Genomic DNA, 26,341 nt, shown 5'->3' on the forward strand with positions numbered 1-26,341 from the left:
AATAACACAGCCAGGGGAACAGAAGTTCTGGATTCAGATTCTACTTCCAGTGTCTACTACATATATGACTTGGGGCAAGTAATTTAATATCTGGGTTTCATTTTACTTATCTGTAAAATGTGGGAGTTAAGCTAGATAGCCTCTAAAATCTGTGATTTTGTGAAGATCCAACTCTAGATCTATGATGCTATGATGTCAACGTGAAGGAATGTAGGTGAGAAACATAATGAAGGATAAAATTGAAAAAATTTGGATCATAAGGGAGGGAGGTGGGAGATGTCAAAGAATCATAACATCAAAGTATCTTGGAGGTGAATTAGATTTTATGCCACTCCTTTTGCGCTCCCCTACCTTACCATGCCTCCCCATCCCCACTCCCAGTCCAATGAATCCCTTCTGTAACATCCTGTAACATCTCCAACTTTCTTAAGGTTTTGAACTCAGAGTTTCTGACATTGTTTTCACTGTACCATACTGTCTACATCCAGATTCTACTTGAATGCCTTCAATGACTAGGAACTTACTACCTCATGAAACATTTTTAAATGGATCTGAGGTTTCAATCTTAGATGATTGAGAGAGTGGTATTTGAAAGATTTAAAAATAAAGTTAATAGTTTCTTGGGAGACTACGTAATAACCAGACTCTACTTAGAGCACATCATCAGATTCATATTTGAAGACTTTCTAACATGCTAGAGCAGTCTACTGGCATACAGGCAGCTAGGTGGTACAGTGGGTAGAATGTTGAATCTGGAGTCAGGAAGACCTGAGTTCAAATCCTACCTCAGACACTTATTAGCTCTGTGAAGCTTGGCAAGTCTCTTAATCTCTTCTTGCCTCAGTTTCCTCATTGGTAAAATGGGGATAATAATAGCAACTGCCTCCCAGGGTTGCTGTAAGGATCAAATTTATAAAGCAGTTGACAGACCTTAGAGCACTATGCAAATGCGGGCTATCATTATTATTATTGGTATAGCCTTTGAAAACCTAGAGTTACTTTCATGTCATGTTTAGGTATGTAAAGGTAGGACTTTAGTGGAAAGTGGGCCTAGTAGTGGATTGCCTATCTATTATACAAAGACCAGTCTCTCTAAGGTTGAAAAAGTTCCTCTCCAGGTTGGTTTTATAGAGTAGTGAATTTGTCAGCCATGGCAACCTTCCAAAACTTACCTACTGAGTGATAAAAGGCTTACTATGACCACTGAAGAAATTATAGATCCTTGAAATACCAAAAGTAAATGATACAGGTAGTTTTATTTTTTAAAAATTTTCCAAATATCTGTTCCACGTAGGGTGAATCAGAAATTATGTTTAGCAAAGCAAAAGAGTTTGGCTAACTAACATACTAGAAATTATACTCCTTTAAATGCTGAGAATTCTAGTGCATGTCTTTATTAATTTGCTGTTGATGTCACTGACTGGTAGGAATGTGTTGTATGCTGGGATGCAGCTACTAATTCATTTGCCCTCTTGACTCTTCTTAACAGAGTTTTAGGTTTGGTGCTGAAATTGCTTATGTGGGAGCCACTATCTTGGATGTTTGCAAGAAAGTCAGGAAGAAGACTTTGATTGGGGGAAACCAAAAGAGTAAGATTCTAGTTCCTCTGGTTTATGGGTTCTAAAAATTAATTTTTTTCATTACCATAGAATATATGTTTCTTTCTCAAAAGGTAGCATTAGAGGCAGTTCAGAAGGACAAGTTGCCTTGTTGTGCCGAACCAATGCGAGTGTATTTGATGAAGCAGTACGGGTGACAGAAGGGAAAGCTCCCTCAAGAATATATTTGATTGGGGTAAGAGTGAATTTCTTTTGGCTGCTTTATGCACTGAAACTTTTCAGAGAAGCATGCTTTCTCCTGTGAGAGAAAAATAAATACCTGGTACAAGAGATCTAAATTGATTAACTAAATTATGGAAGATGAAGTATTTATTTGACTGTTGGAAATTTCTGTTGTTGATCTCTTCCATTTATCAGTTAGGTAGTAATGTGATGGAAATTTCTTCTACTAGCAGACCAGCTTATATTGACTAAATATTGAATTTCAATGACTGAAGGGCCCTTCTGTACCTGCTGTTATAAAAATATAGGCCTTCATCTCACACATACACTTCTTTTTTGAATCTCCAGCTGTTTGTTATCATTATTCATTGCTACAGAATTGATCGGGATGACTTCATATAACCCAAAAGCAATACTGTAATCAGGTGGATAGAGTTTTGAATTGAGAGTTTGGAAGCTAGAAACTATAGTTCTGCTTTTGACTCTACTTCCCATGGGACAAATCACTTCGTAGCTATTAAGAATATTACCAGTATCTTTTTTTCATAGAAAATTTGGAAAGATTGGGTGAGATTAGGTTTCTGAAGGGAAGTTGCTGTATTATATAAATCCAAAACACTAATATTTTCCAAATCTTTTGTTCATTGTAATAAAAATAATGCTTTTTAAACATTGTACAAAATCCAGTTGATTTCTTCCCTTCTTGACTGTTCATAACACAACTGACTGTACTATGTTATAGAACTTGATTACATAATGTGTTGTATAGTTTCTGATATTTTCTGATTATTTTATGTGTATATGTGCTTTGTTTCCCTGAGAAGATTGTGAGTTCCTTCAGGACATAGACCATTTAATAAACTTCTTTTGCAAATGCTGTAGCTGCCTGTAGCTCATGTTTTGGGTCAGGTCAGAAGAAGCTTTATTCAGGAACCACCTGAAACTGAGCTTAAAACAGACTTTTATACCCTTCAGAAAGCAACTTGTTTTTTGTCTCATTAGCCTTGCAAATGGTGCTGGCTAACTTGTTTACATTCTGTGGTTAGCTATTCAAGTAGAACCGGACAAAATGTTTTTGTTTAGTTGTGGATAGGCTGAACCCAGATACTGAGAAGCGTATGTGGCTGTTTAGCCTAAAGTCATTCATGTTTGGAGAGAAGGAGAACACAATGCCCTTCTTTCTGGGTCGCCACAGCATCTAGCATTATGGAGCACATAGTAGGTACTCAGCAAGAGTTGAATTAAATTTAATTAAATGGACCCAGGCCTTGCTTGTTTGAGTTTATCTTTTTAAATGAAGTATGACACAAGATTTCTCTAACAGTACCCTCCTCCCAAAGATATGATGACAGATGCGTGTACTTAATTATTTGCCTTACCATTCATATTTACATTGTGCCAGCACGTGTTCCTAGAAAGTAGATTCCTTTAACTAATTAGGAAACAAAGGTATAGAACAGAGGCCTTGTCTTTGTCAAGGACTTTGAGGAGCTAATAGTTGAAATGAAAAAAAAAAAACAAATTGGCTACCCCAAGTTCTCAATCTATAACATAGCCCAGTAATCACTTTCAGTCTTGACCTGTCTGTTTTATGCTTCCTTTAGAGTTCAAGTTTGTTTCTGAAAAATCATTTTGTTTCAGAGTTCCAATATATTTGCTTTATTTTGTTTTACTTTTGAAAAATCCAAACCTTTAAACCTCCCCCAAAAACTTTTTCAGGGAACTAAATCATTTGGATTGGACAGATTCATTGATATTTGGATCCTTCTTCAGTCAGATGAGGAGCAGAGAAAACGTGAGTATCCTCATGATCCAGGTTCACCAGAATTAAGTACTGGGGCAAGAGATCTGAATGTCATTCTGTTGTGTAGTGTCTGCTTAACTGACTTGCTGTCTTCAGGAGAAAGGTTGTTCCTTTCTGATGATACTTAGTAAATAAAGCAGGGTACTTATGGACTGTGTTTTCAGAGAATTTGATAATTTACTTCAGATTCTTCCCCATAGTCTCTTTTTTTCCTGTAGCAGAAAAAGTCCTGGATTTGAGTCCTAGTTCTGTCACTTCATTTCTGTGTAACATTGAAAAGAACTTTTGTAGTTTCCTCCTCCGTAATGAAACAGTGGAGTTGGAAAAGACCTCCCAGGTCCTTTCAAGTTTCATATCTTTTGAATGAGGCATGAGAGACAGCCATGGTACAGTAGAAAGAGTGCTTGGTCTGGAATCAGAAGGCCTAGATGCAGTTCCTGCCTCTCTCGTTTCCTACCCTTATGACCTTGAACATGTCACCTCTCCTTTCTGCAAGTCCTGTTTCTTTCCCTTCTTAAAAATCTCAGAACCTCCTGAAAAATGTGATTCAGAATGCTTGTTTTTCTTATTTAACTCCCTCAATATGCTTTGAAGACATTAAGGTTTTTGCTTTTTCTTCATTTTAAAATGTTAGCACTGCATCATCAGACAACCCATTCACAATTGCTCAAATGAATATATCTTACTGGGTTTCACAAATACTTGTGTTTGCATTTCAGAGTTCCTGCTCAGCTTTGGTCTTTTCATCAAAGATGTTTGAAAGTCTTCTATTTCATTAAAGGTCCATTTTCCCCTGTAGACTCAGCTTTGCAGGGTAAGTTAGTCTTGGTTGTAAGCTTCTCTCTTTCGCCTTTTGGAATATTGTATTCCAAGGTCTCTTCTCATTTATAATAGAAGTTATCAGGTGTTTTATTATCCTCACTACTGTTCCTTAGTACTTTGAACTTCTTTTTGGCTGCTTGTAATGTTTTTCCTTTGACATATAAGCTCTGAATTTTGGTTATACTATTTCTCAGACTTCTCCTTTTGGGGCTTCTTTCAGGACATGGTTGGTGGATTCCTTCTCTCCTTTGCCTTCTGATTCTATAATAGATCTGGGTAGTTTTCACTAGTGATTTCTTGAAATAAAGTATCCAGTCTTATTTTTTTAAATTTAATTTAATTTTTTTTCTTTTTTCTTGTAAACCATGACTTTCAGGAAATCCAGTCATTTTAAAATTATCTCTCTTTGAACTGTTTTTGCAGGTCAGCGTTTCAGTTCAGTGTTTCTGATACGTAGGCACTTTACATTTTCTTTTTTTTTTTTTTCAAGTCTTTTGATTTTGTTATAGTATTTCTTACTGACTCATGGAGTAATTGGTTTTTCTTTCTTTATTCTCATTTTCAAGAATTCTCTTATTTGGGTTACTAGTTGTTCTAAACTAGTCCCCTTTCAATTTTTTCCTCCCTCAGAGCTTTTTTTTTTTAATATCTGACTTCATTTTCTTTTACATACTTATTTAGTTGTTGTGAAAAATCTTATTTTTTCCTTTTAACTTCTGCTTACAGTTGTTATGGATATACTCTTCCCTTGTAGGTTGGATTTTTGTGTTTCTCTGGATCTGTTCTTCTCTCATGACTGTCACCTTCATGGTAGGCCTTCATCACTTCATGTCTGGACTAATTAATTGCACTAGGTCTCCCTACCTGAAGAGCTCTCCACTCAACTGCCAAATGATCTTTCTAAAGCGCAGGTTTGATCATGTTACCCCCTACTCAATAAAATCCAGTGGGCCCCTATTACTGTTCCAGCATCAGATATAAAATCTTTTGTTCAGCTTTTAAAGCTATCCACTACCTGTCCCTTTCTGACCTTTCTAGTCTTCTTACACTTTACTTCCCCCATAACTGGAATGCTCTCCTTCTTGAACACTTTTACCTCATGGCTTCCCTGCCTTCCTTCAGAGTTCAACTCAAATCCCACCTTCTTCTTCTTCTTTTTTTTTTTTTCAAATCCCACCTTCTGCAAGAATCTTCTCCCCAGTCACCCCCTTCTTCACATACCTTCCTTCTGATATTACCTCTCATTTACACTGAGTATATTTTGTATGTACATAGTTCACGTATTGACTCTCCCATGACAGTGTGAGCATCCTACGAGCAGAAGCAGTGCTTTTGCTTTTCTTAGCCTTAGCACAATGCCTGGAACATACATATTAAGTCCTTAGAATACTCAAAATGCATTGATTATTGTCTATTCTATTCTTTCTAATAAAATGAGAAAGAATTTCATCCTAATTCTTTTGTCTTCTATATCTTCAGTTTCCTCTGTTCTTCATCCTTAGTTCCTGAATTGGTGGGGCTTTGTGCCAGGGCCAGGCTTTACCCTCTATTACACTTTTGGGTGAGGTTGTCATCTTTGCTTGGTAATGACCTGACTCATTTGCTGCTTCTGAGCCTTACCTTCTGAAGTTTGGCTCTCTGGATCTTTGAAGTTCAGAGCACTGGATCTTAAAGGTCTTCTCTGGTTCTTCAGGACAGAATGCTAAAGACCTTGTAGCCCCTTGGCCTGAGGCATCGTCATCCAAGTATTCCATCAACTTCACTGGTTGGTGTTGCTCCTGGTGAATTCCAAGGTATCTCCACTGGAACTTTACTATGGGAGAGAAGCTCTTGTTGCCTCTAGATATAGAGCTACTTCTCAGTTTTGGATAAGAAGGATATACAGAAAGGAAAATGTAGAACTGAATAATTTACTGAAAAACTAGAACTAAAAGACATGGCATCTTCCAAATAGGACTGCAAAATAATCTACATATTTTTACTAGATGGAATTTATAAAAATTGACCATATATTAGGACACAGAGATACTGCAAACAAATGTAAAGAGACAGAAATTTATATACAGTAATGCAATAAAAATAATAATCAATTCAGGGATCACAAACAAAAAACACATACTTAAATGGGGACTTAACAATGAAATCCAAAATAATAAGGTGATCAGACAAGTCATAGAAATAATTAATAATGACATGAAAGAAGGTGATGAAGATGTAGCTAAAGAAATCTTCAGGGGGTCATATTAATATAAATATACATTAATAAATTAGAAGAAGAAAATTAATTAATTGAATATTCATTAAAAAAACTAAGAGCCAACATAAACTAAAATCAGCATTATAAAAGAGATGTAAAAATTAGATGATAAACTGAAAACTAAAAAAGCCTGGAAATAATTTAAAAAACCTTAAAAGCTTGTTCTTTGAAAGGACGTATAAAATTGGTAACCTTTAGCCAATCTGATTAAAAAGAGGACAGAGAATAAAATCAGCACAGTAGCAAATGAGCAAACTGAAATTTTAATAAAAACAGTAGAAATAAAAAGAATGATCTGAGCCTACTTTGCATGGTTATGTCTTAACAGAACTGAGAATACAAAAGAACACAAAGACACCTTCAAAAATGTAAAATACCTAAACTGACAGAAGATAAGATAGAGATCTTAAGTAGCCCAATCTGAAAAAAAGAAATACACGGAAGTAAGCAGTTATATAGTGCCTACTGTGTGACAGATACTGTGCTAAGCACTTGTGTACAAATGTTATTTCATTTGATCCTCAAAACAGCCCTGCAAGATAAGTGCTATTATTATCTCTATTTTACACTTGAGGAAACTGAGGCAAACAGATGGTAAGTGACTTGCCCAGTGTCACACAGCTAGTAAGCGTCTGAGGTCAGATTTGAACTCAGGTTTTCCTGACTCCAGTCCCAGCTCTCTATCTTCTGAATCACCAGTTCAAAAAATAATTGTTGTTCAGTCGTGTCCAACTCTTTGTGACCCCATTTGGAATTATCTCAGCAAAGATACTGGAGTGATTTGCCATTTCCTTCTCCAGCTCATTTTACAAATGAGGAAACTGAAGCAAACAGGTTAAGTGACTTGCCCAGAGTCACACAGCTGATGTCCGAGACTGGATTTGCACTCAGGAAGATGTCTTTTTTTTTTTTTGTGAGGCAGTTGGGGTTAAGTGACTTGCCCAGGGTCACAACAGTTAATAAGTATCATGTGTCTAAGGCTGGATTTGAACCCAGGTCCTCCTGACTCCAGGGCCAGTGCTCTATCCACTTTGCCACCTAGCTGCCCCTAAGAAGAGTCTTTCTGACTCCAGACCCAACACTCTATCCACTACATTATGTAGCTGCCTCCAAGAAGAATTACCAATGAACAAAAATCCTGATGAATTCATAAGAGAATTCTTTCAGTCTTCCGAAGAATAATTGGTACCTATATTTAACAAGTTAGTATCAAAAATTGAAAAAAGAAAGCACCCTAACAAAAACCTTTTATGAAATATAGTCCTAATACTTAAACCAGAGAAGGATAGAAACAGAAGAATTATAGATCAATGTTATTAATGAATGTCGATTAAAAATTTTTAAACAAAATCATGTCAAACAGACTACAGCAGTTTATCCAAGAAAACATTTATTTATGATTTAGTGAAATTTATACTGGGGATGTAAGGATGATTGAGCATTTGGAAAACAACATAATGACAAAAACCAAAACCATATGATTATCTCAATATATGCATAAAAGAACCTTTGACAAAGTATAGGACTCATTTATGCTAAAAACCTTACAAAGTATAAGCATAGAGATCCTTTTTTTAATATCATAAAAACATGTATCTAAAACCAAAAGCAGCTATTATGTGAAATGGGGATACGCTAGAACTTTTTCCAATAAATACGGGGTCCTCACTCTACCCACTTTTCTTTGATATAGCTCTGAAAATGCTAGTGATAGCAGTAAAACAAGAAAAAGAAAACTTCCAGATTGCAAACTGTGTTACAAAACAGCTGCCATCAAAATTATCTGGTAGTGGTTAAAAATTAGAGAGGTAGGTCAATAGAGCAAACTAGAATTGGAAGAATCAGAAATAATGGAACTCAACCCTGTTCTTGATAAACTAGTAAACATCTTAGGCAAGAACTTTTTTGATAAAAATTCCTGGGAAAACTAAAAAGCAGTCTGGAAGAAATTCAGCTTTGGCTAATACTCTAAACCATATTCCACAATACATTCTAAATGGAAAGATTATCAAAACATTAAAGATCACACTATTAAAAAAATTAGGGCAGCTAAGTGGCATCGTGAATAGAGTCCTGGGTCTGGAGTCAGGAAGACTCCTCTTCCTGAGTTCAAATCCAGCATAATTACTTGTGTGACCCTGGGCAAGTCAGTTAACCTATTTGCCTCAATTTCCTTATTTGTAAAATGAGCTTGAAGAGGAAATGGTAAACTGCTGATGATTTATGTGGATTTACTTTATATCCTGCTACTTTACAAAAATTGATTTTTGATTAACTTTTCAGTTGAGTCTTTGAGATTTTCCAAGAATGCTCATATTTTCTGCAAAAAGAGTTTTTATCTTATTCCATATTCTGATTCCTTCTATTTCTTTTTCTTCTCTCATTGCTATTGCTAGGATTTCCAATACAATATTGACTAATATTGGTGATAATGGGTATCCTTGTTTTACACCTGATATTGCTGGGAAAGCTTCTTTCTCCCTGTTACAAATAATGCTTGCTGATAGTTTTAGATAAGTGCTTTGTATCAGTTTCAGGAAAAATTAATTACACCAGTACTTTCAAGTGTTTTTAATAGAAATTGGACTTTATCAAAAGTTTTTCCTACATCTGTTGATATGATCATATGATTTTTTTATTGATATCAAATATGTTAACAGATTTCCTTACTTGAAACCATCCCTGCATTCCTGGTATAAATCCCACTTGATCATAATGTATAATCTTTGTAATATATTGTTGTAATCTTTTAGCTAGTTTTTCTTTTTTTAGGATTTTTGTATCCATATTCATTAATGAAATTGTTCTATAATTTTCTTTCTCTGTTTTTACTCTTCCTGGTTTAGGTCAGTATTATTTGTTTCATAAAAGGAGTTAGGGGGACAGCTAGGTGGCACAGTGGATAGAGCACTGGCCCCGGATTCAGGAGGACCTGAATTCAAATCTGGCCTCAGACACATAACACTTACTAACTGTGTGACCCTGGGCAAGTCACTTAACCCCGTTGCCTAACCAAAAAGAAAAAGGAGTTAGGTAGGATCTCTTCTTTACCTAGTATTCCAAATTATTTAGTATTGGTATTAGTTGATATTTAAGTGTTTGATAGAATTCACTTGTAAATCTGTCTGGTCCTGGTACTTTTTTCTTAGGAAGTTCATTTACGTTTTCCAATGAAGAAATAAAAACAACTTGTAGTCATATGAAAAAATGCTCTAAATCATTATTCATTAGAGAAATGCAAATTAAGAGAACCTTGAGATATCATTTCATATCTGCCAGATTGGCTAAAATGATTGAAAGGGAAAGTGACAAATGTTGGAGGGGATATGGAAAAATTGGGACATTAATTCATTGTTGGTGGAATTCTAAACTGATCTAACCATTTTGGAGAGCAATCTGGAATTATGCCCAAAGAATTATTAAACTTTGACCCAGCAATCCCAATACCAGGTATATTTCCAGAGATAGTTAGGGAAAAAGGAAAATAACGTATGTATCCTAAAATGTCTGTAGCAGCTTTCTTTGTGGTGGCAAAGAACTGGGAATTGCAGGGATGCCCATCAGTTGGGGAATGGCTGAACAAGTTGTGGTATATGGTTATGATGGAATGCTGCTGTGCTTTAAGAAATGATGAGCTCAGTGATTTTAGAAAAACATGGAAATATTGCATGAATAATGAAAAGCGAAATGAGCAGAACCAAGAGAACATTGAATATAGTAACAGCAATATTGTTTTTTTTGTTGTTTTTTTGGGTTTTTTTTGGTGAGGCGATTGGGGTTAAGTGACTTGCCCAGGGTCACATAGCTAGTGAGTATTATGTGTCTGAGGCTGGATTTGAACTCAGGTCCTCCTGACTTCAGGGCCAGTGCTCTATCCACTGCGCCACCTAGCTGCCCCAGCAATATTGTTTTAAGAATGATTTTGAGCAAATAGGTCATTTTGACTATTATGAATATTCAAATTAACTATAAATGACATATGAAGAAAGATTCTATCTTTCTCTATCCAGAGAAAGAACTGATAAATAGAAGTATGTATAGAATAATTTTACATATAAATATATACCTATTTGTGACTAATGGTAGGGGGAGAGGAAGAAAAAAATTTACATAACTTTATTTTTAAAAGGAATAACAAATTGTATGTAGATTTGCTGTTCCATGTGCAGTTATCTTTTTGTTATACTATGTTATGGAAATACTTGTTTTATTCCATAAGTTAAAAAGAAAAAAAAGAACAAGCTTGGCATGAAAGAAGAAATATGAGAAGCTTCTCTCAACCACCCTTTTCTTCAAGTGATAGAGCCACAGATGTTACATACACATTGCGCATGTCTTGACTTTTTCCTATTAATGGTTGTGCTGACTTTTTCCTTTTTTTTTTTTTTTGGTCTTATAAAAATACTAAGGGGAGGGGATGGGATACTAGGGAAAATTATGGTGATTAAAAAGAAAAGAAATCAATTGAAATGTATTTTAGAAAAAATAATTATCCCAAAAATGACCTTGGAAAAAGCTATCCTACAATGAAAGAGCAAAACTCAGTCTTTAAAGAAGGAAACAAAAAGATTAAATTTTCAGTAGGCAGAAATTACAAGCAGCTGTACTTCAGTGAAGACTACGCCCTTTTTATACAAATGTTTCTTCTCATTATGAAAGGAGACTCTCAGAAGTGGTGGTGGGGGTGGGTGGGGTGGGTTGTAGTTCCTGTTTCAGTATACAAAGTAGTAAATGTAGAGTAGTCTCACTTCATATTAGAAATTTGTATGTCAGTTGGACTTTACATTTTGATAAATGTTGTTAACACTTCAGTTGTTTGGTCAGTCATAGCTGTTCTTTAGCTATATCCTATAGGGTATGAATTATAACTTGAGTATTTTACACATGCATTAGATTTATTTTTTAATATTAAGTTATTTTTAACAAGCATCTGTTTTCTGTATCTGTCCCAACTCTCCCTCCTCATTGGGGTGGGGGGGAACTCTTGTAACAAATATGCATAGTCAGGCAAAAAAAAGTTCTCATATTGGCCATGTCCAAAAATATACCTCTCTTCCTAGAGAGAAGTATGTATTCCAGAGATTCTGGTTAAAATGTCAAATTTTATTAATTTTTAAAAATATTTTATTTGTTTTAATCAGCCAAGATCTGCCTTTCTTGCCTTCTCATTTCAGTCCCCCCATTGCAATTCATAGGTACCTCCTCAAATTCTCATTTGTTACTTCAAAAGAAAGTTATAAATATTATTATATATCCTTAGCATTTTTTCTGTTCAGGGCTAATCTCTCCATAATTTACCCTCCCTCTAATTTCACATTTTCCCCATCTTTTCCCCTTTCCCTCCTATTGATTTCCCTGTTGAATGAAATATATTTTTGTACCCAGCTCGGGGTGTGTGTGTGTGTGTGTGTGTGTGTGTTTTTCTTTCTTTTGACCAGTTCAAGTGAGAGTAAGGTTTGAGTGTCAGGTGCTTCCCTTATCCCTTACTTGTTTGTGAAGATGTCTGCTTGTATACACGGATAATTTTCCCCAACCTTCCTTTGCCTTTTCCTCCTCCTCCCAGCATATTCCTCTTTCCCTCTCTTTCCGTTGTTTTCTTTTTCTTTTTTTATAATTTACTTATTTTTAGTTTCCAACATTCACTTCCGTAAGATTTTGAGTTTTAAATTTTCTACCCCTCCCATTAATCCCCCCCCAATGGTGTATAATCTAGGTTCTACATATAACATTCATGTTAAGCATATTTTCCCATTAGTCATAATGTAAAGACCAGTTACAACTATTAGGAACCATGAGAATGAAGCAATAAAATAAAACAACAAAGAAAAAGGAGAGCAAATAGTATGCTTCTGTCTGCATTCAGACTCCATATTTCTTTCTCTGAGTGTGGATAACAATTTTCATCATGAGTCTTTTGGAGTTGTCTTAGATTCTTGTATTGCTGTGAAGAGTCAAGTATATCAAAGTCAATATTCCCATAACGTGACTGTTACTGTGTGCAGTGTTCTTCTGGTTCTGCTCACTTCACTCAGCATCAGTTTATATAAGTCTTTTCCGGTTTTTTTGAAGTCTGCCTCCTCATCATTTCTTATAGCACAGTAGTATTCCATTATATTCATATACCACAACTTGTTCAGCCATTCTCCAATTGATAGTCATCCCCTTAATTTCCAATTCTTTGCTACCACAGAAAGAGGTGCTACAAATATTTTTGTACATCTGAGTCCTTTTTCCATTTTTATAATCTCTTTGGGATATAGACCTGGAAGTGGTATTGCTGGGTCAAAGGGTATGCACACTTTTAAAGCCCTTTGGGCATAGTTCCAAGTTGCTCTCCAGAATGTTTGGATCATTTTACACCTCCACCAACAGTGTATTAGTGTTCCAGTTTTCTCACATCTTCTCCAGCATTTATCATGGTCCTGTTTTGTCATGTTAGCCAATCTGATAGGTGTGATGTGGTACCTCAGAGTCGTTTTGATTTGCATTTCTCTAATCAATAGTGATTTAGAGCATTTTTTCATATGACTATAGATAGCTTTAGTTTCTTCCTCTGAAAACTGCCTGTTCATAGCCTTTGACCATTTATCAGTCGGGGAATGACTTGTGTTCTTATAAATTTGACTCAGTTCTCTGTGTATTTTAGAAATGAGAGCTTTATGAGAGACACTGGTTATAAAAATTTTTTCCCATTTTTCTGCTTCCCTCCTAATCTTGGATTGGTTGGCTTTATTTGTGCAAAAACTTTTCAATTTAATGTAGTCAGGATTATCCATTTCGCATTTCGTAATGTTGTCTGTCTCTCGTTTGGTCATAAATTCTTCCCTTCTCCATAGATGTGAAAGGTAAACTATTCTTTGTTCTTCTAGTATCAGTCTTTATATCTAAATTGTGTGCCCATTTTGACTTTATCTTGGTATAGGGTGTAAGATGTCTATGCCCAGTTTCTGCCATACATTTTTCCAGTTTTTTCAGCAGTTTTGCTAAATGGTGATTTCTTATCCCAGAAGCTAGGGTCTTTGGATTTATGAAATAGTAGATTAGTATAGTCATTGACTGTTGTGTGTTGCATATCTAACCTATTCCACTGATCCACCACTCTATTTCTTAGCCAATACCAAGTAGTTTTAATTATTGCAACTTTATAATACAATTTAAGATCTGGGAAAACTAAGCCACCTTCCCTTGCATTTCTTTTCATTAGTTCCCTTGATATTCTGGATTTTTTGTTTTTCCAGATCAGTTTTGTTATTGTTTTTTCTAGCTCTGTAAAATAATTTTTTGGTAGTTTGATTGGTATGGCACTGAATAAGTAAATTAATTTAGGTAGAATTGTCACTTTTATTGTTTTAGCTCAGCCTACCCATGAACAACTGATATTTTTACAGTTATTTAGATTTGACTTTATTTGTGTGAAAAGTGTTTTATATTTGTGTTCGTATAGTTCCTGGTTTTGTTTTGGCAGGTAGACTCCCAAATAATTTATACTGTCTATGGTAATTTTAAATGGAATTTCTCTTTATTATATGAAATTTCTTGCTGTTGGGCTTTGTTAGTAATATATAGAAATGCCGATGATTTGTATGGGTTTATTTTATATCGTGCAACTTTGCTAAACTTATTATTTCAAGTAATTTTTTACTTGATTCTCTAGGATTCTCTAAATATACCATCATATTATCTGCAAAGAGTGATAGACTTGTTTCTTCTATCCCTATTCTAATTCCTTCAATTTCTTTTTCTTCCCTAATTACTATAGCTAAACATTTCTAGCACAGTATTGAATAACAGTGGTGATAATGGACATCCTTGTTTTCACCCCGATCTTACTGGAAATGCTTCTAGCTTATCCCCATTACATGTCATGCTTCATGAAAATTTTTGATAGATACTATCTATCATTTTAAGAAAGATTCCATTTATTCCTGTGCTCTCTAGTGTTTTTAACAGGAATGGGCATTGCCTTTAGTCAAATGCTTTTTCTGCATCTGTTGAGATAATCATTTGATTTCTGTTAGTTTTGTTACTGACATGGTCAATTATGCTGATAGTTTTCCTAATAATGAACCAGCCCTGCATTCCTGGTATAAATCCTACCTCATCACAGTGTGTTATCCTCGAGATAAATTGTAATCTCTTTGCTAATATTTTATTTAAAATTTTTGTATCTATATTCATTAGGGAAATTGGTCTATAGTTTTCTTTCTGTTTTGGCTCTTTCTGGTCTAGGTATCAGCACCATCATAAAAAGAATTTGGTAGAACTCCTTCACCTATTTTCCTAAATAGTTTATGTAGTATTGGAATTAGTTGTTCTTTAAATGTTTGATAGAATTCACTTGTAAATCCATCTGGCTCTGGAGATTTTTTCTTAGGGAGTTCATTGATGGCTTGTTTAATTTCTTTTTGTGAAATGGAGTTGTTTAAGTATTTTATTTCCTCTTCCATTAATCTGGGAAATTTATATTTTTGTAAATTTCATCCATCTCACTTAGGTTGCCAGATTTATTGGCATACAGTTGGGCAAAATAGCTCCTAATTATTGTTTTGATTTCCTCTTCATTGGTGGTGAATTCACCCTTTTCATTTTTGATGCTGGTAATTTGGTTTTCTTTCTTTTTTTAATCAAATTTACCAAAGGTTTATCTATTTTATTGTTTTTTTCATAAAACCAGCTTTTTAGTTTTATTTATTAGTTAAATAGTTTACTTAATTTCAATTTTATAATCTCTTCTTTGGTTTTCAGAATTTCTAGTTTGTTTAATTGAGGATTTTCAGTTTTTTCTTTTTCTAGCTATTTTAGTTGTATGTCCAACCCCTAAGTTTTAATATGTTGCCTTATTATTGTCATTCTCTTAGACGAAGTTATTGATTGCTTCCATGATTTCTTGTTTTACCCACTGGGATTAGATTATTTAGTTTCCAATTAAAGTTTAGTCTATCTTTCCATAGCCCTCTATTACATGTAATTTTTATTACATGTGATCTGAAAAGGATATATTTAATATTTTTGCCCTTCTGCATTTGATTGTGAGGTTTTTATTCCCTAGTACATGCTAAATTTTTGTATAGGTGCCATGTACCACTGAGAAAAAGGCATATTCCTTTCTGTCTCCATTCAGTTTTCTGCGGAAGTCAACCATATTTAACTTTTCTAAGATTCTATTGATCTCCTTAACTTTTTTCTTGTTTATTTTGTGGTTACATTTATCTAGTTCTGAGAGGGGGAGGTTGAGGTCCCCTACTAGTATAGTTTTGCTGAAATCTTCCTGTATCTCCCTTAACAACTTCTTTAAGAATTTGGCTGCTATACCACCTGGTGTGTATGTGTGTGTATGTGTGTATATATATATCACATCCAAGTCAACTGAAACCTATGCCCTCCAAGTATGCTCCCTTTTTAAATGTCAGAATTACATTACAGTTCTGAAGAGATACAAGTGTCATATATATATATATATATATATATATGTATGTATGTATGTATGTTTAGTAATGATATTACTTCATTATCTGTGGTGCCTTTTAGTAGGATGTAGCTTCCTTCCTTGTCTCTTTTAATTAGACCTATTTTTGCTTTTGCTTTGTCTGAGATCAGGATCACTACCCCTGCTTTTTTTACTTCACCTGAAGCATAATATATTCTGCTCCAGCCTTTCACCTTTACTGTGTGTGTATCCCTCTGTTTCAGATGTGTTTCTTGTAAACAACATATTGTAGGATTGTGGTTCTTAATCTACTCTGCTGTCTGTTTCCTTTTTATGCGACAGTTCATCCCATTCACATTCACAGTTATGATTACTATCTGTGTCTTCCTCTCCATCCTATTCCCTCCAGCCTCGTTTATGCTTTTTTCTCTCCTTTCTCCCTTTCCCTCTTCGGTAGAGTTCAGTAGAGTTTTGCTTTCGACCACTACCTCTCTCAGTCTGCCCTTCCTTCTGTTAGCTCCCTCCCCTTTTTCCTTTACCCTTTCTACTTCCTATAGGGTAAGTTAAATTTCTATACCTAACTGATTATGTTATTCCCTTCTTGAACCAAATGTGATGACAGTAAGGTTCAAACAATGCTCATCTCCCTCCCTTCTTTCCCTCTACTTTATTTGGCTTTTGTGCCTTTTCATATGATGTGATTTACCCTTGTCCGCCCCCTCCTTTCTTCTTTTCCAAGTACAATACCTTTTCACCATTTAATTAGATTTTTTACCATCATATCCAAGTCAACTGAAACCTATGCCCTCTAAGTATGCTCCCTTTTTAAATGTCAGAATTACATTACAGTTCTGAAGAGATACAAGTGTCATTTTCCTTTGTAGGGGTGTAAACAGGTTGCTCTTATTAATAATATGTTATTGTTGTTGTTTTTTCTTTCCTGTTTACCTTTTTATGCCTCCTTTGAATTTTGTATTTGTAGGTCAGATTTTCTGTTGAGCTCTGGTCTTTTCATCACAAAGGTTTGGAAGTCCCCTATTTCATTGAATGTCCATCTCCTCCCCTGAAAGATTATGTTCATTTTTGCTAGGTAGTTGATCCTTGGTTGTAATCCAAGCTCCTTTGCCCTACAGAATATTGTATTCTGCACCTTCTGATATTTGAATGTAGAAGCTGCATAGGTCCTGCATAATCCTGACTGTGGTTCCATGATATTTAAATTGTTTCTTTCTGGCTGTTTGCCAGTATTTTTTCTTTGATCTGGTAATTTTGGAATTTGGCTACAATATTCCTTGGCATTTTCAGTTTGGGATCTCTTTCAGGAGGTGATTGGTGGATTCTTTCAATGACTAATTTACCCTCTGTTCTAGACCTCAGGGCAGTTTTCTTTGATATTTCCTGAAGGATGTCTAAGCTCTTTTTCATCACGGTTTCAGTAGACCAGTAATTTTAAATGTCACTCCTGATTTCCAGTCAGTTTTACCAATGAGGTATTTTACATTTTCTTCTATTTTTTTCATTCTTTTGTTTCTGTTTGACTTATTCTTGCTCACAGAGTCAATAGCTTCCACTTGCCCTATTCCAATTTTTAAGAAGTTATTTTCTTCTATTATATTTTGTACCTCTTTTTCCATTTGGCTCATTTTACTTTTTAAGGAGCTCTTCTCTTCAGTGGGTTTTTGTCCCTCCTTTTACATTTGGCCAAGGACTTGTTTTCTACAGTTAATTTTTTGTCCTTCCTTTTCCAAGCTATTGGTTCTCTCTTGCATACCTCTCATTTCTTCTCCCAATTTTCTTCTACCTCTCTTGTTTGACTTTTAAAATCTTCTTGAAGCTCTTCCAAGAAGGCTTTTTGGCTTGATCAGTTCATATTCTCCTTTGAGATTCAGATGTGAGTATATGACTATTATCCTCTTCTGAATTTGCCTTGATCTTCCCTTTCCCCAAAAAAAGAATCTATGGTCATTTTCTGTTTCTGCTTTTTGTTCATGGTGTTTTCCTATTTCCTGACTTAAAAAAAAAATGTTGAGTTCTCCTGCTGGAGTGAAGGGGACACTTATCCAGGCTTCTTTTCCTACCCACCAGGGCCTTGCGCTTGAATGTTTGACTCCTGCTGGCCCCAGTCTTGCACAGGAATGTCTTTATGCTGGTGGATGTCTGTCCATTACTTAAAGAAAGTTTTCACAATATAAAGGTGTACTATGTAATTTACTATCTGTTGGTCTCTTGTTTCTGACTCAGCCATATTTTCTAATTTTTCTTGCCATCTTCCCCATGTGGACCTTTTTATTATTATCAAGTATTAAAGTTTAACTTGGAAGGTCTTCTCATATTCTTTCGTTCTTTATCTCCTTGTCATCTGCAACAGAAGTGTACAAGTTTTAATTATCTTTGTAGTGCTAAAGAGGACTTATTGTTCCACACAAAATTGTTTGAGTGTATGATAAACTTCTCTAATTTTGGATGGTTCCAGTAGTTAGAATGCTGGGCCCGGGGTCAGGAAGAGCTGAGTTCAAATCCAGCTGCAGACATATCCTAGTTGTGTGACCCTAGGCAAGTTAACTTAACCTGTGTTATAATGAGGATAATAATTCCTACCAGGGTTATTGTGACACTCAAATAATATTTTTGAAAGTATTTATTACAGTGCCTGGTACATAGGTACACAAACTAAATAAACGCATACTCCTTCTACCTTTCCCATCCCCTTTATTTGACTTTCTCAGGAGGACCTGTGAGGTATCCTCCCATTTAGTGGAACTTCTTTTCTATCTCCTTGTTTTATTTATTTAAAGCAGGACTAAGTACCAACTTTTTAATTACTGTTAATAGAGTGTCTGAATCACAATGATTCTTAGGCCCTTCTGTCCCACTTCTGCCTAGAACTTGGGGCTATTTCATGATTTTCTTTACGTCACAAAAGATTCCATTCCTTGTAGATAGCCTCATATTGAAGAAAAAATGTAGTTGACAAGGCTAGTTCTTCCAAAGTATTCCCTGCTTTGAAGCTTTTCCAGCTACTGCCAAAGCCTTTGAAAACTCAGGGTCATTTCCATGCCACATTGTGACATTAGAATAGAACTTTATGGAAGGAATATGTAGCCACTTAAGTTTTATAATAGTATCGCTCACTTCAATGTATGTGTGTTTTCTTTAGAAAACCTTTCCATCAAGGACAGATTCATTCGGAGATGGGTACACAAAGATGGCTATGGAGGTTTAAAAAGGTATGCTGTTGCTGCTGAAGACAAGGAACTGATGGCAAAGATTGCAGTGGTTGAAAAGTACAATGTCCGGATTCCAGAACTGGTGAAAAGGATTGAGAAGTGCCATGTAAATGACGTAGCATTTGCAGGTGAGGGAAAACAGGATCCCTTTTCTGTCACGGCATTTTATAAGACTTGTTGCCATAATGGAAACTTTCTCAGTTCTGGCTTAGCAACTCCGTGGATGTCATGGCAATACTTAACATAGAGGGGAGCAATTGCCTAAAAAAAAAGGGGGGGACGGGACAGGGGCAGCTAGGTGGCACAGTGGATGGAGCACCGGCCCTGAAGTCAGGAGGACCTGAGTTCAAATCCAGCCTTAGACCAAACACTTGACACCTACTAGCTGTGTGACCCTGGGCAATTCACTTAACCCAAATTGCCTCCCCCCCCCCAAAAAAAAAAGGCATAGAAGGGAGCAGTCAGTGTATGATTCTCAGCTTCCTAGAATGTGACCATTCTGTATCTTGCCTCCTAGCTTCTTTGGTCCTTCCATTTTACCCTTGTTCTTTATAGCCTACAGATTGTCAGGAAAGAGACATTTTAGTTCTGTATTTTTTTCCCTTTACTTCAAGCCCCATTTTACTATGTTCTGCCTTTTTCTTGATCTAGAATATGTTTTGGGCACCGTTCACAAAGCCAAAGGCTTGGAGTTTGACACAGTTCAGATTTTGGATGATTTTGTAAAAGTTCCATGTGGCAGGCATAACCTTCCACAGATTCCTCACTTCAGAATTGGTAAGAATATTGGAAGTTTTCCCCATGTTAACTGTAAAAATTGATGTACCAGGAAGGCAGTGTTTTCACGTAACTGTTATACTTTTTGTTGGATACAATTTATTTTTATTTTTTCAAATAACGCATTTATCTTCACTCCTCAGCCCCCCAGTTGTAAAGAAAAAAAGAAAAACAAAACCCTCATAATACAAAGCATAATCAAGAAAAACAAACTTCCTCATTGTCCATGTGTAACAATGTTTTTCTTATTTTATACCTTGAGTCCATTTCCTCCCTGCCTTAGACCTTGGTTTTGGGCATTAGTTTGAGTGTTTTATGATAGAAAGGATTATTTTTGGTGATGGCAGTTTTATGTTGCTTATAAACAGGTTAGTTGATGTAAAGGATTGATGCCTATATGTGATAGTTTGAAAGTTACATTCTGTGACTAAGTTTATGCTTCTGGTTATATGTCATATCAGCATTATGTTAAAAGGCATTGTTTCTTCAACACCGTGATATGTTACTTCATAATGGTGTTGGATAGCAATAAATAAATTATTGAATTGACCTCCTGCCACGTATGCAGTACCATGCTAATTGTTCTGGGGAATATAAGAGATATGTAAGACATGGTCAGTAAAGATTTCTTGATTTTTTTTTTTGGTTACCATGAGTAGTTAAGTAAATACATTTTAGTGATAGGATGAATTGTACTTCCTCACTAAGTTCATCCATTCCTAATATATCAGGCAGCAGGCTTAAAAAGACTGTAATACTGACTGATTTGGGAATTCTTATTTGTGGGAAAACTCTGAATGTATCTACTAGGCAGAGCCTGGGATTCTCTCTTCTGTGTGATAACTTCAAAATATTTCTATTTCATTAGTGTGGGTACTCCCTTCACAAACAAATTGCAATTGTGTCTTATAAGACAATTTTATAAGCTGTTGTGGCCAAAAAAAAATTTCCAAGGGTCATAGATTTAGAGCAAAAAGAACCTTAGAGGTCATCTAGTCCAATTTCCTCCTTGATCAAAGTGAAAGGATTGAAACCTAGAGAGATTATATGATCTAGTCCAGACCACACAGGTAGAAAATGGCAGAGTGTGGACTCAAATGAGATTCCTGCTGTTCTTTCTACTCTGCTACTTGGCCTCTGGGAGCCAGTCTTCTTGTGATAAGCTTATCCGCATTTGGCTAGACTGGTTCATTGACAACAGACAAAGTCTTACCAGGCCTCTCTTCAAAGCCCTTCTAAAGAAGTTATGCTCTACTAGCATAACCTTTGTCCCTTCTTTGTCCTGATCAGCATAGTTGCTTGTACCATGTACCACAGAAGAATATTTTGAAGAAAGGCTTTCTAAGACTTTAAGCACTATAAAAACATCACTTGTTATATAAGAAATAATAGAAGAGCTAGAGAATATTTAAATGTGACTGTAGATTTTTGTTGTTTAATCTTTTCTTTGAAGTAACATTCTCCTCCTTCCTTGCTCCACCCACCTTCTCTAGAGTCATTCCCTGATGAGGAATGGAATTTGCTGTATGTTGCAGTGACTCGTGCCAAGAAATGCCTCATCATGACCAAGTCACTGGAAAACATTTTAACTCTGGCTGGGGTAAGAGAAATGATAAATAATCTGACAGAGTTGTACTTTCCATCAGATAAAACACGGGATACATAGTAATGTTGTCAAAGGCCTGGGAATTGTAAAAACTGAATTAGGATACAGAACTTGGGGAGATTAAAGTGTTTTACTAGATCAGTAAACTCTAGTCTGCAGTATAAGAATGTGGTGTCTTGACTAAGATCTAATGGAAAATGACAGAAAAATGGAGTTCCAAGCTTGCCAGTGGCTCTGAGGCTCTGCATACAACAGAAATGTTCCATACTTTTTCTATTTTTTGCCTATGTCAGCTTATTTTCACAGTTTTGCTACAATTGCTCATATTTCTTCCTTTGCATATTCTATTCCTTTGAAAAAGAAAATCAAATAAAGCTAATTTCTGCATAAATTTCCTTTACATATGCTTTCTCTTCCCACTTCTACCTTGTCTTTGAAGCAGCAACTGCCATTGCCAGGAAAGTCATCTGTAAGTGAAATGAATATATTTTGTCCAGGGCTAAATTAAAAGTGCAGCTGGTTAACTTGTCACTGGCCAGAGTATGTAGAGTCAACTAGTCAGTGCTCATTTTCCAACACTCGGCAGCTGCCTCTTCCCTACAGTGCCCTGACACACACTTTGTACTTCACCATTTCTCCTTCCTGCTTTTCCTGAGTTAGATTATTGAGCTTTTGGTTTTCCCAGTATACCCCAGATTCTGTAGAGAGATTAAATGTAGGACAGCTAGAGTTGTAAAAACCGTCCAGTTCTCTTTTCCTTGAACCGAACAAACAGGCTACAAATCTGAAATTGGAAAGGAAATCCCAAGTGTAATCTCTGCTTTTCATTCCCTACAAATCATCTTTCTCTCTCACAAGTACATGTGCTGTTTTTCTAGATGCCTTGGTTAAAGCAGTCTTTGACTTTGCATAGCACTTCTGAGTAGCTGCTGAAGGAAGGCAGAAGTGTCAAGAGCTCTAGGATCCAGTTAATTTTGCCACTGATTGTTGTATTGTTACAAGGAATTGCTTTCCTTTAGTGTATAGGACTAAAAATCTTAAAGATTAATATACAAGTTGCAAAGAGTAGCAGTATCCACATGCTTATATAATTTAATTTCCTTTCCATCTTTTATGTTGAAAATAGCTGGAGATCAAGAGGGGGTAAAAAAAAGTAAATATGGTGCATGACTACAGCCAAGATAGTCAGGAAGAATGAGATAGAGAGATAGAGTGAGGGAAAGAGTGAGAGAGCTTTCATTTTGTGCCAGGAACCTGTGCTACATTCTGGGGATACAAATACAAGCAAGATAGTGCTGGTGCGTGGGAGCTGAAGAGAAAGTGCTGACATACATGGTAAAAAGGATTTTCCATTTTCAGGAGTTCCCTGTTTGAGTGAAATCACTGATCCAGTCCTTATTTCCTATCTCCTATCCCCAATCCTGTGGATATTCCAAGAAACTATGTTGCCATAAGAGTAGAGAGTAGGGGAAAAGAGGCAGAGAAGCCAAAGGCTTAGGTAATCCATAGATGAGACAATCAGATCAGTCCTCTTAATAATTTAGATGTGGGGTGAGGGGCACCGAACTCTACTCCATCAGGGATGTTGTAAGGACTGACAAGGTATTATCTGTAAAATGCTTGAAGTTCTTTTAAGATGGTGTCAGGGGTGGAGGCATACTTACTACTCTTAATCTCTGTCTTTTCCAGGAGTACTACTTTCAACCAGAGCTAACCAGAGATGTCTTAAAAAGTGGAGAGGTACTTTGCTGTGTAAGGCAGTGCAATAACATTATTAAGGCAGAGACTATCCTCACCATGAAGAAATTTCCCATCACTTTTGTACGTAGGTCACTTTTGACATTGGACCCATTTTGATTCAACAAATACTTAATATACTGTGTTCAGCTACATGCCTACTACTATGCTCAAGGTGGGTGGGGTGGGATAGGGTAGGGGATGTACAAGAAAAAGAATTTTAACAAACAAGCAAATAATATTATTGAATGCCTACTGAGCCTATAATATTGAGAGAGAACTCAAATATACAAGGAATATATAAAGAAAAAATATAAAACAGTATAAATAAATGCTAGATTTTGAGTGATATAGACATTTAGAGTATGCCAAGGACCGCTATGGGTTGAAGTAGTTTGGAAAGTTTCATTGAATCAAAGCTAATGGTACCATGGACCAGCCTTTGATCATGTGTGTAGCTCTGACATTATTGTTAAATTGGGAAATATTTAATAAGAGCGTCTTAATCTTCCTTGGCTCGTCATCCTTTGATTTAATTTGATTTTTGAGACCTTATATTGAGTAGTGTTTACTGAGGGTCTGCCTGTTCAGCAGGTCACCTTTAAACTCAGGGAAGTGCTGGTGATAAAGAGTTGAAACAATAATAATAGTTAACATTTATATAGTTCTTTAAGGTTTGCAAAAGGGCAGCTAAGTGGCATAGTGAATGGAGAAAGGGCTGGATTAGGGATTCAGGCACTGGCTGTATGACCCTAGGCATGTCTCTTAACCTAACTCAGCCTCAATTTCCTTATCTGTAAAATGGGAATAATAATAACACCTACTTCACAGGGTTGTTGTAAGGATCAAATGAAATAACTTTCATTATCTCTTTGCAAATCTTAAAGCATTATATAAATGCTAGTTATTATTATCTCATTTTATTCCCACAGTAACCCTGGGAGATAGAGTCCTATTATTATTTCCCTTTTATAGATGAGGGAACTGAGACAGAGAGAGAGGTTCAGTGAATTGCCTAGGGTCACATAGTATCTGAAGCTGGATTTGAACTTAGGTCTTCCTGACTGCTAAATCCAGCCCACAATCCATGGTGCTACTTAGGCCCCAAACTATAATTCAACCCTAGATAATATATCCATGGTTGGTTTCCATAGACCTCATTGGAAGTGGCAGCTTTTTGTTTGGAGAATGGTCATGAAGTAGCTGTTTCCTTACATCCTCCAAATGGCTGAATTTCACTTGCTCATCCTTGCAGATACAATAGAAGAGAATGTCTTTTTGATAAATATTTTATATATTAAATTTCATTGCAAAGCTTCAGTTACTTTAGCAAACCAAAACTTAATTGGCTTTTGGTTGTGGTAGTGCCACTATACTTCCCTTAGTGAACGTGTCTCTTAATACACTCTTGCTCGTCAGTTTTTCTCTTTGCCTTCTTTTCTTTATCCCTCACTTCAGAGTAGCAAAAAGGAGGACAAAGGTGGATTCTTCTGCCATGCTTGTGCAGAGCAGCGTGTTGGGCCTCTGACATTCCTGACAGCCTCACCAGAGCTGATATTCTCTATGGAACATACCTTTGAAGAACTGGAGCTACCTAGACATGAAGCTCAGCTTTTCATTGTCTTTTGAAAACCAAAGCAAAGCTTCTTGTCAGTATGGAACTCTTTGTCATTAAGTTTCCTGGAAAGAAGAATGTGAGAGTTGGGGTGGGGAAGACCAGCCTCTCACCACACCTGGAGTTCTGTGAATCCATGGAAGATCAACCTCATTGGTTACTGGAGTCCTCAGCTCCTGAACTTGGAGTTTTCCAGTGTTGGACTGTTTCTGTTTTCATACATAGGCTCAGGGGTGTGTTTGATTCTTTCCAACCAGTTCCAAGATGTTTTCTGTCTGGTACCATTTGCCTTCATCCAGTGGCCAAAGCCCTTATAATATTTTAAGATTAATTCAGGATTTATTCATCCATTTGTAGGACAGTTTCTTAAAACCTATTCCTGTTGATGATTCTTGGATTCATTCAGAAGCATTCCCACCTGATACAGATATCACATTTCTGAATTCGTTTTGTTTACTCATTAAAGCCTAATAATAGTCTGTTGATTTTGAGGGGTATAGGCCTTCTGTGATTACATTACTTCAGATTAAATTTGTATCCCAGCCACCTGACAGAAGCATAATAGAATCACAGGGCTGAGCCCCAAACTAGAACTTCTCGAGGCCCTTTAGTTTATTTGGCACATTTAACTTGTAGCCATTTAGGGCAGCACACAAGATGAACTCAATAGTGAGGAATGCTGCTGAATGCAGACGAAAGCTACTGTCCTTGTCCAGCGCCCTGTGTGCCAAGTACCCCTTGTGTAGGTACCCCTCCCACCATATCAAGATTAAGAATGTCCTCACAGGCATTGATACCGACACTGGTTAAGGCTTTACCTGACCCAGCTGACATGCAGCAGCAGCTTATGCCATCTTTAGACAATTTTTTAAGAATTATAATTAACTACCTTTGATCAAAGTACTTCTGTCATGACTTAGGAAATTAGATTGAGTCTGGTCCTGAGCATATGATACTCCTTTCACCATAGAAGTGCATAGAGTGTGGGCTGGGTGTGCCAGCACACCCTGGTGGAGAATTTTTATTGCCCTTTCCCCTGCCCCTTAGTCAGAGGGCTCAGAATGTCCTCTGGGAAAGAACACAGGGAAATGCTCCACAGCACACATTCTCTGTATACTTATGCTTATCACCCATAAGCAGCAGTCCTCTTAGAAAGGTGAGTTCTTAAAGTGGAAACTCCACCACCTTTTGGCCTTTACATTTTTGATGAGTTGGGGAATCTTAGCTGAGGCAACCCATCAGTAGTACCATAGCCCTTCTGTGCCATCAGCCCTGTCATCCAAGTATG

The 26,341-nt window shown here is 36.2% G+C and overlaps 1 protein-coding gene across 2 annotated transcripts in view; it reads left to right on the plus strand.

Annotated features, from left to right (window-relative positions):
• FBH1 (F-box DNA helicase 1) overlaps nt 1-25,538 on the plus strand; it is a 74,514-nt gene extending 48,976 nt beyond the window's left edge. The window contains exons 14-21 of one of the 2 annotated variants that reach the window (XM_020973662.2): nt 1,490-1,589; nt 1,673-1,794; nt 3,501-3,576; nt 19,249-19,446; nt 19,970-20,095; nt 21,589-21,695; nt 23,391-23,522; nt 24,897-25,538. In XM_020973662.2, coding sequence (XP_020829321.1) covers nt 1,490-1,589; nt 1,673-1,794; nt 3,501-3,576; nt 19,249-19,446; nt 19,970-20,095; nt 21,589-21,695; nt 23,391-23,522; nt 24,897-25,067 — 1,032 coding nt within the window. In that variant the 3' untranslated portion in view covers nt 25,068-25,538. Of the gene's footprint in view, nt 1-1,489; nt 1,590-1,672; nt 1,795-3,500; nt 3,577-19,248; nt 19,447-19,969; nt 20,096-21,588; nt 21,696-23,390; nt 23,527-24,896 lie in introns of both variants that reach the window. The other variant, XM_020973661.2, reaches the window with a different exon arrangement.
• The last annotated feature ends 803 nt before the right edge of the window (nt 25,539-26,341 follow it).

Source organism: Phascolarctos cinereus, unplaced genomic scaffold (assembly GCF_003287225.1).
Source record: "Phascolarctos cinereus isolate Bilbo 61053 unplaced genomic scaffold, phaCin_HiC Scaffold_1;HRSCAF=81, whole genome shotgun sequence".
Lineage (NCBI taxonomy): Eukaryota > Metazoa > Chordata > Mammalia > Diprotodontia > Phascolarctidae > Phascolarctos > Phascolarctos cinereus.